At 44.4% G+C, this 15,153-nt stretch overlaps 1 protein-coding gene across 2 annotated transcripts in view; it reads right to left on the reverse strand.

Annotated features, from left to right (window-relative positions):
• LOC137510705 (protein mono-ADP-ribosyltransferase PARP14-like) overlaps positions 1-15,153 on the reverse strand; it is a 179,156-nt gene that overhangs the window by 28,280 nt on the left and 135,723 nt on the right. For both annotated transcript variants that reach the window (XM_068233925.1, XM_068233926.1), the window contains exons 13-14: positions 8,630-9,271; positions 7,457-7,590 (exon numbers count right to left, since the gene is read on the reverse strand). In XM_068233925.1, the coding sequence (XP_068090026.1) occupies positions 7,457-7,590; positions 8,630-9,271 (776 nt within the window). The remainder of the gene's footprint in view (positions 1-7,456; positions 7,591-8,629; positions 9,272-15,153) is intronic.

Consider the following 15,153-nt stretch of genomic DNA (forward strand, 5'->3'; position numbering starts at 1 on the left):
GGAAGGTTTTTGCACTTCTCAGAGGGCGGTATCACCCATACTGCCAAAGACCACCTGCTCCTCGGGTGGTCCTACTCAAAGTCATTACTGTTGCACCAAACACTCACACTATATAGGTGTCCAGAGGTTAGTTATACTTGGATTATCGGTGATTCTGCAGATCATCAATAATCAGATATATATCTGTATTCTTGGTGATACTGCAGATCACCAATAATCAGATTCTCTCTGTGTGCTGACACCGATCGTTACAACAATGACCCAAGACACAGCAAAAGTGGTGAAGAAATGGTTAGTAGACAACAACATTAACGTTTTGGAGTGGCCCAGCAAGAGTCCTGACTTGAATCCAATTGAGAGTCTTGGAACTTCCTTTGTTGAGTGGATTAAGGTTCTATACTCTAGACCAACGGATGGCATCCACTACTCCGGCTATTCTTCTCCAATATTTGAGATAGGTCGAGGAACCCGTCAGGGGTGCCCCTTATCGCCCATCTTATTTATCCTTGCGATCGAGCCCCTAGCTCTAGCAATAAGACAACACTCTCTAATCACTGGTCTTGAGTGCGCCGGGATACAACACAAAATGAATTTATTTGCGGACGACCTGTTATTGTTTGTAACCCAACCAGAGACCTCCATATCAGAGCTCCTCCAGCTTCTGGAGGACTTCTCTAGAATCTCTGGCTTACAAATAAATGTTGGAAAATCCAAGGCTCTTAATATAACCCTATCCCCGCAGATGTGCCAGTTCCTTAAGACTAACTTTTTATTTGCCTGGCCAGCCTTCACTTTGGAATACCTGGGAATAAACCTGACCTCATCCTACCAGACCTTGTTCCAATATAATTATTATCCTTTAGCTAAGACTTTAACCCAGTTATTGCAGCAATGGTCCACTTATAATATCTCCTGGTTGGGCCGGATAAATTCTATAAAAATGACACTGCTACCAAAAGTTCTCTATTATTTCAGGATGCTTCCTATACGTGTCCCCCCTCACTTTCTCCGAATGCTCCAGGGCAAACTATCAAAATTTATCTGGGCAGGAACCCGCCCACGGATACCCAGATCAACACTGCATACACACAAACGAGACGGCGGACTGGGAGTCCCCAACCTGAGTAATTATTACCATGCAGCCCAATTGGCACACTTGATCGACCTTTATAAAGGCTCACGGATGCCAACTTGGATCATTTTTGATATACTAGCCTCAGCTCCTCAATCAGTCCAAACCCCTATGTGGCTACACAAGCCCCTCCGCCCGCAAAACCTGAGCAAAATACTACAACATCTTTTAGCAACATGGGACAAGATAAGATATTCCCGAAGGCTGATGTCCCCAACATTACCGCTTTTATCATTTATCAACAACCCCAAATTCCCCCCAGGGAACGATAATCCACATAGTTTCAAATGGTGGAGAGATAAAGGTCTAGAACAGATACAATCCTTGGTAGGGGGCTCAGGGATTTTGAGATGGGAGGATTTGCAAGCAAAATACCAAATCCCCTCAGGGGAATGGTTCCGATATATACAGCTAAAACACTGGTTGCAAGGCCTCCTTCCACCCCAAACCAAATTCCCACTATCTCTTACAAATTTTGAACGTCTTTGTGCCCAAAATCCCTTCTCAAAGGGTGTAATATCAGAGCTATATGCTGTTCTTAATGATCCATCTCCATCCTTTCGTCACAGTTATGTAATAAAATGGGAATCAGACTTAAAAAATAATAGAACTAAAGAAGAATGGGGAAAAGTATGGGCCACAGTTCCTAAACTATCTCTTAACTTGACAATGGTGGAGTCAGCGTATAAGGTTCTATTTCGGTGGTACTGGGTACCTGCCAGACTCTCCTACCTGACTGTACCAGACTCAGATAAGTGCTTCCGGGGCTGTGGATCGAGGGGTGACATGTTGCACACCTTTTGGTCATGTACTATGTTATCCAGATTTTGGGGCAAAGTTTTCAGGCTTCTATCCACGCTATTTGGCAAGACGATCTCCAGGGACCCCTGGTCAGCTTTACTACATCACAAAATAGACTCTCTCACTAAATCCCAAAACGTTCTAGCTCACTTTATATTTGTGGCAGCCTCTCAGACCATAGCTAAGGCCTGGAGAACCCAATTTGTATCCTTTGAAGAAGTCAAAAATAGAGTGACGGCCTTCTTGATTCAAGAACAGATGGCCAGTCAGCTTGAGGACAAAGTTAAACGGTTTTCCAAAGTGTGGGATCCCTGGAGAATGTTTATTGGCCTACCCTGAATAGCTGTTTGTTAAGACCCAGCTACTGACCCTGGTGGATGACAGGACCTCTCTCTCTCTTCTTTTTTCCTTCTCTCTCTTCCTCGTTTTCTCTTCCTTCTTCTTTCCTAACCCCTTCCTATTTATGGGCTAATTCTGCTACTTTGTATATTTAAATAAAATCCTAGCCTAACAAGAGCCACTAGGAATCCTGAGACACTTATGGCACAGATCTCAAGGTCCGCCTGTTGCTACTACATAATACTGAATGTGATGCCTAAGGCAAGACTACTCGAACCTTGTTATGTTTGTTCTTGTTCTTTCCTATTTGTTAGGTGCCATTGTGCCTCTCTGTGTGAAAGGTTGCACGAATACTGCAACCATGTTTGTAAAATTTGTTACCTGAAAACTTTAATAAAAATATTGAAACAGAATCCAATTGAGAGTCTGTGGAGGGAGCTAAAGATCAGGGTGATGGCAAGAAGACCCTCTAACCTGAAGGACTTGGAGCTCATTGCTAAAGATGAATGAGCAAAAATAGCTGTGGAGACATGCAAAAAGCTGGTCTGCACTTATAGGAAGCATTTGATTGCTCTAATAGCCAATAAAGGTTTTTTTCTATTGATTATTGAGAAGGGTATGAATAATTTTGGACTGGACACTTTTTGCTCAAATGTGAATAAAAGCGGAGAAATGTTTTCTTTCCACAATAATGCCTCATGTACATCGCCTTATTATCTTTTGGGAGACACCTATGTCATTTCCCGTTGCTGGTTGAATAAAAGTAACTTTAAAGCGGACCCAAACCAAACATTTTTTTAATTCAAAATATTTAGTTGCACCACTCTGACACATACAAAGATAAATAAACACTCCTTCAAGCCTATGAGCATTTCAGTGCATGCTTTTCACACTTCTTTTTTTCATAACTAGGGTTATACAGGTGGCAGCCATTACTTCTGAGCTTAGTAGGAGGTTTTAGATCATGGGTGTGTTTGTCATTAGCTACCTTCCCTTACAGGGGCATCATCTATGTGAAATCTCACACAAGCTGAGATCACCTCCCCAGTGACATCATCAGTAGCAGCCTGTGTTTTGTTTTTGTTTTTTATCTCCTCCACCAGTTTGCTGGAAATTCCGGCAATATGAAAGGAAGGGAGGGGTTCCTCCAATAAATGTAAAATGTTTTATATTTGTCATCATGCAGCTCAAACAAGGCTACTATTTATCATTATAATTTACAAAATAGATTTTATTTCTGAAATCTTGTATTTTTAATTTGGGTCCACTTTAAATCAAAATCTGCCAGGGGCATGAATAATTATGGGCAGCACTGTAGGCCCCTAGTAGAAGACCCAAGCTCATAACACCCCGGTGTGGTGAGTGAAATTCTCTTTTCTTATATATTGGACCTTACCTCACCTCTTGGGTCCACTTCCCCTTATGTGATTAATTACATTACTGGCATTTCAAGAGGAACTTTTGCGAAAATCTTAAAATTTAAAACACATAAAATAAGAAGTACATTTCTCACAGAGTAAAATGAGTCGTAAATTACCTTTCTCCTATGTTGCTGTCACTTACAGTAGGTAGTAGAAATCTGACATTACCGACAGATTTTGGGCTAGTCTATCTCATCATGGGGGATTCTCAGCATGGCCTTTATTCTTTATAAAGACATTCCCTGAAAATGATTAATACAAATATGCTGGCCAGTCTCCCTGCTCGCTGCACATTATTTTGGCAGTTGGACAGAGCAACTGCCATTCACTGAGTGTTTTTAAAAATAAAGAAAACCCTGAGGAACCCCCCCCCCCCCATGAGAAAATGGGCTAGTCCAAAATCTGTCTGTCAGATTTCTGCTACTTACTGTAAGTGACAGCAACATAGGAGAAAAGTAATGTATGGCTCATTTTACTCTGAAAGAAATGTACTACTTATTTGTATATGTTTACATGTATTTTACATTTTAAGATTTTCACAACAGGGGTTCTTTAAATAACTGAAGTAGGAGAGCTGTTCACACAGATATCATCATGTGACTCCATCTGCTAACTACCAGCCATACTACAAACCTCAATAAATACTGAGGCCATGGACATGCACTCTCCTCATCAAAGCTATTTTTGTATCAGCTTTACTCTTCTTAGTTAATTTACAATGTTTGATGCAGTATGTACATTTAGAGTATTCATGTTAACTTTTATGTTAGAGATAATTAGCTGAAACACGTATTTGAATGACTATACTATATGTCTTAGTACTGTACTTCCCAATGTTTGTATGAGTGACTATAATTGATATACATATATTTGTTTTCTTGTATGAGATTATGAGATTAATGTTGAAATTATGCTTTTATATATAGTTCTAGCCCAGGAGCTTCTCTGAAGAAAAGATTCTGCCAGGCCTCTGAGTCGTTGCTCAGAGTATGCACAGGGCCGGATTTACCTATAGGCACATAAGGCCCGTGCCTACAGGCGGAACCATCTGTGAGAGGCTGCTCGCTAGTGCACTTCCCTCCCTCCCTCCCTGCAGAGTGCAAGCGGAGCGTTTGGTATGAGAAGACTCACCGGAATCCGACATGCCAGCGATGACCGCTTGTCTCCCCGCAGCGCTCCCAGCGTCATCTCCTAGGTAACAGCGTGTCTCCTTACTGTGACGCGCTTGCACGTACTGGCTGTAGCGCGTCACAGTAAGGAGAAATGCTGTTACCTAGGAGATGATGCTTGGCGCGCTGCGGGGAGAGAAGCGCTCATTGCTGACATGTCAGGTCCCGGTGAGTCTTCTCATACTTCACGCTCCGCTCGCACTCTGCAGGGAGGTAGGGAGGGAGGCTGATGTTATACCTGTCGCCGCTGATCTGAGATCTGCTATCATGGCACCCAGCAACACCTTACCCACCCTGGCGACCCAGCCCGAGGCACCCAGCCTGCACCTTACCCACCCTGCCCCAGCCAGCCTGCACCTTACCCACACTGCCCCAGACATCCAGCCTGCACCTTACCCACCCTGCCCCAGCCAGCCTGCACCTTACCCAACCTGCCCCAGCCAGCCTGCACCTTATCCACCCTGCCCCAGCCACCCAGCCTGCACCTTACCCACCCTGCCCCAGTCAGCCTGCACCTTATACACCCTGCCCCAGCCAGCCTGCACCTTACCCATCCTGCCCCAGCCACCCAGCCTGCACCTTACCCACCCTGCCCCAGCCAGCGTGCACCGTATCCACCCTGCCCCAGTCAGCCTGCACCTTACCCACTCTGCCCCAGCCAGCCTGCACTTTACCCACCCTGCCCCAGACACCCAGCCTGCACCTTACCCACCCTGCCCCAGCCAGCCTGCACCTTACCCAACCTGCCCCAGCCAGCCTGCACCTTATCCACCCTGCCCCAGCCACCCAGCCTGCACCTTACCCACCCTGCCCCAGTCAGCCTGCACCTTATCCACCCTGCCCCAGCCAGCCTGCACCTTACCCATCCTGCCCCAGCCACCCAGCCTGCACCTTACCCACCCTGCCCCAGCCAGCGTGCACCCCATCCACCCTGCCCCAGTCAGCCTGCACCTTACCCACTCTGCCCCAGCCAGCCTGCACCTTACCCACCCTGCCCTAGCCACCCTGCATCCAGACCCAGCTCCAGCTAGCCTGCACCCTGCCCCAGCCTGCACCCTGCACCAAGCCCCAGCGTCGACATATTCAGTGGCGCTGTACAAAGTAAGAAACGAACATGGGGTACATAATAATACAGACAATGGTGTACACCAATATACAAGATACATAATTGGTGACAAAATACAATAACGATACAAAATACAGAATACAAGATACAGAATTGGTAATGACAGTGATAAAAGTAACATGATGAATAAATTGTATAATGATTTCCAAGACACAAAAGGAGGAAAGAGCCCTGCCCTTGCAAGCTTACAATCTGAAGGAATGGGGGGATCCAAGAAGAGGGGCAGTATACAACAAACAAAGAGGCAGTGTGTTTTAGGATACCTAGTAGGAGTGCAATTTGGTCTTAGGACAAAGGGGAAGTGGCCTAAGGTAGGGCATATACTTGTCGGAACAAGTGAGATTTTAGAGGGCGTTTAAAGGTAGCAAAGGTTGGAGAGTGACGGATGTGTTGTGGGAGGGCATTCCAGAGGAGGGGTGAAGCGCATGCAAAATCTTGTAGATGTGAATGTAAGCAGGTTATTCTAGAGGAGGACAACAGAAGATTATATGCAGATCTGAGAATGCGATTGGGTTGGTATCAGGGAATTAGTGAGGAGATGTACAGTGTAGAGAGATTGTGGAGAGCTTTGTAGGCTAGGGTTAAGAGTTTGAACTGGATCCTATGGTTAACTGGCAGCCATTGAAGTGCTTGACAGAGAGGGGCAGCAGAGGAAGATTGAGAAGAAAGATGAATGGGACAAGCAGCTGAGTTCAATACTGACTGACTGAACAGACTGACAGGCCAGTCTGTTAGAAGGTAGTCCACAAAGTAGTGTTGTAGTAGTGTTACAATAGTCCAGACGAGATATTGTAAGAGCATGTATTAACATTTTAGTTGTGTCTTGAGTGAGAAAAGGTCGGATGCGAGATATGTTTTTGAGTTGGAGATGATAGGAGCTGGTTAGGGAATGAACATGAAGAATAAAAGAGAGAGAGGAGTCGAATATTACCCCTAAGCACCGTGCTTTGGGAACTGAAGTTATGGGAGTGTTATCAATATTTATTGTTATTTCAGGCAGAGTGGTGGACAGAGACGGTGGAAAAATGATTAGTTCCATTTTACCTATATTAAGTTTTAAGAAGCGAACATGAAGGAGGATATAGCAGATAAGCAGTCAGAAACACGTGTGAGGAGGGAGTTCAGGTCTGGGGCGGAGAGGTACAGTTGTGTATCGTCTGAAAATAGGTGGTATTGAAACCCAAATGAGTTGATTAAGTCACCAAGACCGTGCATGTAGATGGAAAAAAGGAGGGGGCCAAGGACAGAGTCTTGAGGAACCCCCACAGACAAAGGATGAGGAGAAGAGATCTGATCTGAGTAAGAGACTGTGAAGGTACTTCCAAAGAGATAGAAAGATAACCATGAGAAAGTGAGGCCCTTTATGCCTACAGATGAAAACATTTGTAGGAGTAAGGTGTGGTCAACAGTATCAAATCTTTTTTGAAAAACTAAAAGCAGTATATGTTTGTAAACCAACATTAATTACCTTCTCAATTGGATTGTTTGCTGTTCTGTTGAAATTTATTTTAACGTTATTATATTCCTCTGAATTTATATCCAGTTCTACAGTCATAACAATCAGTCCATTCATGTCATCCCAGTGCTGAGGAAGGTTTGTTTCTGAAAATAAAAACAAAAAACAAATCTCAAACATCTATCAGTTACAAGAAATGAATCATTACTGGTTAAAGATTGCACCTTTGACATAGGAGACAAGGGTTAAAATCCTGGCTAGGGCCATCACCTAACCAGAAAGAAGTCATAAGGCACCACTCCCTATTACTCTAGGAAAACATACTGAGCCTGCCCCAACCACATTCATATATGCCCCCTTCCAACTAGCTGTCCCTAAGCTTGTCAAATGCAAATGGTCTCTAACCACTGCCAATTCGGTTTGTTATGCTCCCACCACTTTCAACTAGTGTCTCCTGTGAACACAGATGCACGGGTGGAAGTGAAGGCTTCCATCCTTCCTGGTAACTTCTGAAGCCAATCAGTGTAGTATACTCCCACCTGTCTTTACACATCTCCTGAACCTTAGATTGGTACTGTTGGCATAGTGTGGCCAAATAGTTAAAACACAGTCTAAGAACATGTATTGCCTATCTTTTTGGGCTTACTCAAGTGGTTGATCATCTGGCCCTGACTACAGTATGTCTAGTTTTCTCCCACATTTCAAAAATGTACTGATAAGTTAATCGTATTCCCCCTGAAACTGGCCTTTGACTGTGATGCCCATATGGTTATGGCAGGAATTATATTGTAATCTCCCCCTTCAGGGACAGTTGGGTACAAGCCAATGTAACTCTGTACAGAACTGCAGAAGATGTCAGTGCTATATAAAGATGATAACAATAAATGAAGCTAGTGAGTTTTTGTTTCCTTAACAATTATAATGCCAAAAATGTTAACTCTCATAGACCTGTGATTTAGACAGTCCAGTTACACCAAAGGGCAGGAAACTAGGGTTGTCTGATTGCACTATGTATGATGGCAGTGTAGGCAGAACATGTTTATGGTTACCATGAAAAAAGAAGAGTTATATATAGGGTGATGTGGATGCTTTCGTAAAAACATTAGTAACTGCAATAACAGATATCTCTTTTTCAAACATAAAAAACATTTTGAAAGAATTGAAGTGTTGTATATCTAAACATACCATTCTCTAAGTCTCGTCGAATGGCATTCCCTTCTACTGTAGTCCCTTCCAGAGTTGCTTTCATTGAGGCCACGTTCACAGTTACTTTTTTGCCACTTTTTTCAAGTGTCACTGTTACAACACCCATTCTTTCAGCTTGGTATTTCTCTTCTAGCAACAGGCTAGATTCTATAGTAAATGGGTAGGAATCATCATCATCTGAATAGCCCCACTGGACCAAGAGACCAGCTTGTTCTGTTATAACATTCTGAAGTCTTCTAGTCATAATTCCAGTGAGACTTGTGTGCACCTTCACGACTACTTGAAGAACACCTATTTCACAGCCTTTCAAGAAGATGCAGTTATTCAACCTGTCCAGCGTCATTTCTACTTCAGGTCTTTCATTCACTGCTGAGAAGATAGTTTGAAGCTCTTCAAGAGAAAGAGTTTTCAGACATTCATGTTCAATTTTTTCCTCTTTGTATTGTTTATCAAATTCTTCTTTGAGGGAGAGTTTGATTGCATCAACATTGTCCAACAGGTCTGTCACAATCATCAACAAGATTGCAGGAGTGGCAGTAACATGGTCATGAATAAGTGTTAAATCACGAATAGCTTCACATTCTGTAAATTGACGGTTTCTTAATCGAGATGTGAGCAAATCTGAAAATAAGAAACACACAGATATACATTACTGTAGGAGAGTTACTCGAACACCTACATACTTGCATAATTTAAGGGGATTATTCTACCAAACAGTAAACAATCATTTGCTTCTTACTATTTTATACAATACCACATCCTCCATTTCTTTTCCAAGGAATTGGAAGCTGTGGTTTAAGAGCAGCTTTTGACTTTTGGGTTTGTAGTGTTTTACAGGGCTTTTTTTAGATCAGTTTGCTGTTCTAGCTTTTACATTGAATGGTAATGATCTCAGTCTGTGTTAGGAACCTGTAGAAAATGTAGTATACCTTCTGGTCACAATGTGTGGAGGTCTGAGGCACTTTACCCAGCTACCAGCAGGGTGCTGTCCACTTCACCTGCAGGTGGTACATTTCATTATCTCTCCCTGCAGATGGTATCAGTAGTCGTAATAATAGTAGTAGTAATTTTTGTAGATTTGCACCTCCAGCCAGCAGCTGCCTGAGACACTTTTACATTAAATGGCAATGATCTCAGTCTGTGTTAGGAACCTGTAGAAAATGTAGTATACCTCCTAGCCAGGGGCGTAACAATAGACCCTGCAAGGGATGCAGCTGCAAGGGGGGCAGAAGCTGCAGGGGACCCCGTAGGGGGGAAAGTTTATTTTTCCCTGTCCTAAGAGACCAACAACGAAGGGCACGGAGAGAAAAACATTTCTGCTCTATGCACAATTGTTATAATGCCAGGCTCTGATAAGGAATCATATGAAGTTTAACAGACAAAGATTTGTGTTCAGATTCAGTGTTGAGCAAGGTCTTGTGTGCAGCACACAGCCTCCAACCCCTCTACCCCTCCCCAAATGCTCTGCACTGTAGTGATGCTGAAGAAGTCTGCAGAGGCAGTTCTGCTCCATCAGAGATGGACAGAGTTAGTGTAATGAGCTAAGGCTGGGAGCACACCTGTCTGTTGGTTTTTTGTATGCGTTTTCTGCACACCATGGGCTTGATTCACTAAACCGTGCTAACTCATAGCATGGCTGTGCTAGCGTTTTTGCGTGCAATCACAAATTTTTGCACACAATCGCAGACAAAAATTTGCAATTGCGCATGAAAATGCTAGCGCGGCCGTGCTATGAGTTAGCACGGTTTAGTGAATCAAGCCCCATGTGTGTCTGTATGTATGAAAATATGCACATTTTGTCACAGAAGCTAATGTAATTGATAAAGAAAATATGTGCAGTGCTTCACTGCCGTCTGTTATTATCTGCATGGGGAAAACACATTCAAATGTTCACTAGCCAATCGAATAACAATGGTTCTCAGTTTGCCTGTGCGGAAAGCGAGGGGGGAAGGGGGCCCCATTCAGAGTTCTGCAGGGGAGCCCTGTGATTTCTAGTTACACCGCTGCTCCTAGAGGCACTGTGTGCAGGACTGATGCACTTTACCCAGCTACCAGCAGGAGGCTGCCCACTTCCCCTGCAGATGGTACATTTCACTATCTCCTTTATAGGTAGGAGGCCTTGATTGCCTACCAACCCCTGTTGCAGAAACCAGCAACTGGATCCCTCTATCCAGCCTCTCCACCTTAGAGTAATGGCCTCATACACACGGGCTACAACTGTCGCCACAACCACATGGCACGCGCGTGTTGCGGCGACAGGTTGCTCGTGTGTATGAGGCACGCACCCCGAACCGTCGCTTGCCGCTGCTGTCGCCAGGCGATTGGCGCGGCCAATCGCCGGCAAAAGCTGTCGCCGCAACATCGACGCAACTGTCGCTAGTCCGCCGTGTGTATGCAGACTAGCAACAGCAACTCCATACACAATGTATGGAGCTTCCAACAGGGGGGACGGTGGGGGGGGGGAGGAACCTTCGGCGACAGCTTCCGCCGAATCTGTGTCGCCGTGTGTACAGCTGTTGCACAGAGGGACCTGGCGATGAGCTGTCGCTGCTTTTTCTTTTCTTTTTTTATGGCTCGAGTCACCGCTGTGGCTCATGTGTATGAGCCTTTACTCACTCCTCCACTCTGTTCCAACATGTCTCTCCTTTTGTCTTCAGCCTCAAGCTACATATTTGAAAACTCAAACAAGAAGTTTCAATATACTTATATTATATTAACTATCATGATGGAATTTTACACAAAAATAGATAAAGGACAAATATCTCCTTTCTGTTCCTTTACAACTCTGTAAAATAGAGATAGTCTTAATAAAACATTAGTTTGCAGAAACACGTCATTTAAGTGAGTAAACAGGTTTCAAGTGAAGTAGTTACCAAAAATTATCACTTTTTATTATAATAGTAAATACATTTTTTTTAAAACTCATAGCGGAGCTCATATAACACCTCATACACTCACACTAGCAAACAATGGTGTTCAGCCAGCAGGGATCCCCTTCACTAATATGCCTTATTGTGCTGCGGTATAGCTATGAAGTCCATGATAGAAATGTGGTCTTTTATAGCAAAATATGCTGTATACAGGGAGATTTATGGTTGCACAAATTCTCTGAACCTGACGTCAATTCAAATCACAGTTCATGTTTGTAGACCAAAACTCCAAGTCAATGGTAAATGATAATTTAAGTTATAGTCTTGTGTCCACCATAGCAATATGCTATTTACAGCAGCAATGTACAAAATGCTGTGTTTATAGTTACATCACTACTACAAATGTATGGCTGCCTAACCTATACTGGAAGCACCTACAGCTGCCTATAGCTATAGCTGGCTAATCTACACTGGGGCACCTATAGCTGTACTTGGGGGCTAAATATTGCAAATAACAATTTTGAGGTCACGGGCGTGGGGGGGGGGGGGGGGGCGCAATTTTAACACCCTCGCCCTGAGAGCAATTTAGCCTAGAAATTGCCCTGGGAGGTACAAGCCAGACCCAGTGGCAATCAAAGGAACTCATGTAACAGACAGCAAAGTGCTCAGTCTACACAGAGGGTAGGTGGAGTGGATGTTCCTTACTTGCAGTACTTTAAAGGAATATCTCTATTAATACACAAAATATTTTTATTCAAAGCAATCGACACAAAAATAGACCCAATGGGTAGGTACATTTTCCTAAGATGTAAAATAGTTGGAAAACCCCTGATAATTCTGGCCTTTAACATCCCACCATCCTACTCTGATTAAAGCGTAATGAACCTTGTTTTGATGCACTCAGTTAAATTAGCAATATAAATGGGTGTTTTCAACTCTATGTATAACCCGGCTCTAGACAGGCTCCCACCCACGTGAAAAAAGACACCACATTTGCGCAACTAACTGCATAACTACATTTAACAGACAGTTGCCAGCATTTGTAACTGAATGCCCCAGAGTATACATATTCCTCTGCTACATGTTAGATTCTCTCACGCCTAGACTTTATGTTCTAAACACAACCTCACTGAAGCACAGATTCTTCCAAGATTAGTCTCAGATCACCCCCTACTTTTGTTTGAGGTAAAGTGGGGTCCTGGGGTGGCCAGATTTGGTTTTGAGGATTGTTTTATAAAAATTCTCTATACTAATCCCACTGCCCACATATGTATGAACTCCTGGATCTCAGGCGCAATTTGCCTTTGGTGGATAATAATGCTGTAATGCTGGGGGGTCATACTTTCTGACCACCCAGAACAACATGGTTAAGAGCTGGATAATGGAAGAGGCTCCACAGATGGTCACAGGAGTAATGCACAAGGGAGCAAGATTGCCCAAAGCAAATGCAGCTCTGGGCTGCCTATCAGGCTAGATGCTATGTGATACAATACACAACAGACGTAGTCGGTAACAGGCTTGGGTCATACACGTTAATTCAGATGTCAGTCGTATTGGAAGGATTAGGCAGATTCATAGTCGAGAAGCGGGCAAAGGTCGGTGCACAATACAATATTACAATAATACAATACTGACTGACTAGAGTACATAAATATCATGCTGATGCGCAATATATGAAATGTAGCTCTCAAATAACTCACTAGCTAAAGCACAAGTAATGATAATTAACAAGACAGACAACAGACAAACAGACGAAATGCTCAGCCAATCTAGTCGCTGTTGCAGCGACGGCAACATTAACACTGAGATAGACAAGACTAACAGGTAGGAGCGAACTAATGCCAACCGCTGCTATAGTTCGTCCTCAAGAACAAGGCTAGAAGGAATACTACCAGTCACCAACGTGGTGCTGGCAGAATCTAACTGTCAGGATCAGAAGGACTTCACTGACCCCCGCAGGCCAGCAAACGTGCAGCAGACAGGACAATACAGAGCAAGGCATTATACATTTACTATAACAACTTTCACAGCTTAGACCCAACAACAACTCAGAGAGCTGAACGCTATGTCGGGTGGGGTCTGAAATGGGAGGCAGACTTTTATGCTGGCATCAGCCAATAGATGCATGCATGCAAATTTCCACACAGCTGAATGGTACTCACTCAATCCTGAGCTGGCTTGATTACCATTTGCTAGCTGGCTGTGAATGCAAAGGACTCCCATAAGAAATACATGCAGTATTATGTAACAACATGCATGCAGGAAATCCAGGGCTATCTGGCCGCAGCTCAGCTGCAACAAGCAATTGGTGGAATGATGACAGCATCCTAAGCCGCCCAGAACTGCAGAGCGGTTGCAAATGACAATGAGACTTATTGCGAATGCACAACCGAATGCAAGCAGATAAGATAGAACTGTCCGTTTGCAGCTCCACTGCAACGGACAGAATACGCTACAGGAGGGATCCTTACAGTACCCCCTTCTTTAAAGGCGGCTTCCAGACGCCTATAGAAACTGGCATAATTCTCCTGTCCACCCAAACCAGAAAATCAGATGTAGAAAGTCTAGCAAACTGATCTGACTGATAACTCATGAAGGTCGGGACAGCCCGACAGGACCAAATTCCAGAATCAGTCAAACCAAGACTGAACCAATCAGAACCAGAACCACCAGAATCATGCCCATCAGTACTACAAGCCCTAGAGTGATACCCATCAGAACTGTGATTTTCAGGAAAGAGCTCCCCGAACCTCTCCGAGCGATACCCAACACCTTCCAGGGACTGTCCAAAAGTGCCAAACCTTTTAATGCAATGCCCACCGGAACTGTCCTTTCCAACCCAGTACCCACTGTCGAACCAGTCCAAGGCACCAGGACAAGTTTCCTCAGAAACCTCCCAGAACACTTTGAAGCTCCATAGAGATCCCAAGAGGTTGGAACGCCCTTTAGGCTCACATGGATAACTATCAAGAACCCCTATGGAATTTAGGGCAGTTCCAGAGTCAGGTTTACAAGGACAAAGATCAAGATCAGGGCTTTCAGGGACCAGAACCATCTCTGGGCATGCAGGCAGACTGGCAATATCAGAACATGTCACCACTAAGGAAGCATCTGGGTATGCTGACATACAAGACACACTTGGGCATTCTGGCACACAGAGAACATCTGGGCACACTGGTACAAGAGAAACTTCTGGGCATGTCAAGGAACTGCGGACCTCAGAGTCAGTCACAATAGGACCAAAACCAGGACTGGGTAGAAAATCATCATGACTAGATGTGAGAAAACGCGGAAAAGCCGCTGCGGGTACTCAGAGCAGGGTGGCTGTTTCCGCGTTCAATGCGGCGGATTCCGCATCTGACGCGGCGGTTTGCACGCATAGGCCTACATGTGTCAGCGTGGCTGAACGCGGAGAAACCGCCGCATGCTCGGATGGCGGTGCGGCTGGTTCTGCGCCCTGTACGGTGGATACATTGCAAAGCATGTCTGGTGTGGCTGGGACTGATAGTCCACACAGATTCAGAAGGACGCGCGCGCGCGTGGAGAGGCAGAACTTTTATGACAGCCAGAAGGGTGTCAGCTGACCAAGCCGGTCAGCTGACAATTCAACCATTTCTGATTGGTCCAGCACTT

Source organism: Hyperolius riggenbachi, chromosome 1, assembly GCF_040937935.1.
Source record: "Hyperolius riggenbachi isolate aHypRig1 chromosome 1, aHypRig1.pri, whole genome shotgun sequence".
Classification (NCBI taxonomy): domain Eukaryota; kingdom Metazoa; phylum Chordata; class Amphibia; order Anura; family Hyperoliidae; genus Hyperolius; species Hyperolius riggenbachi.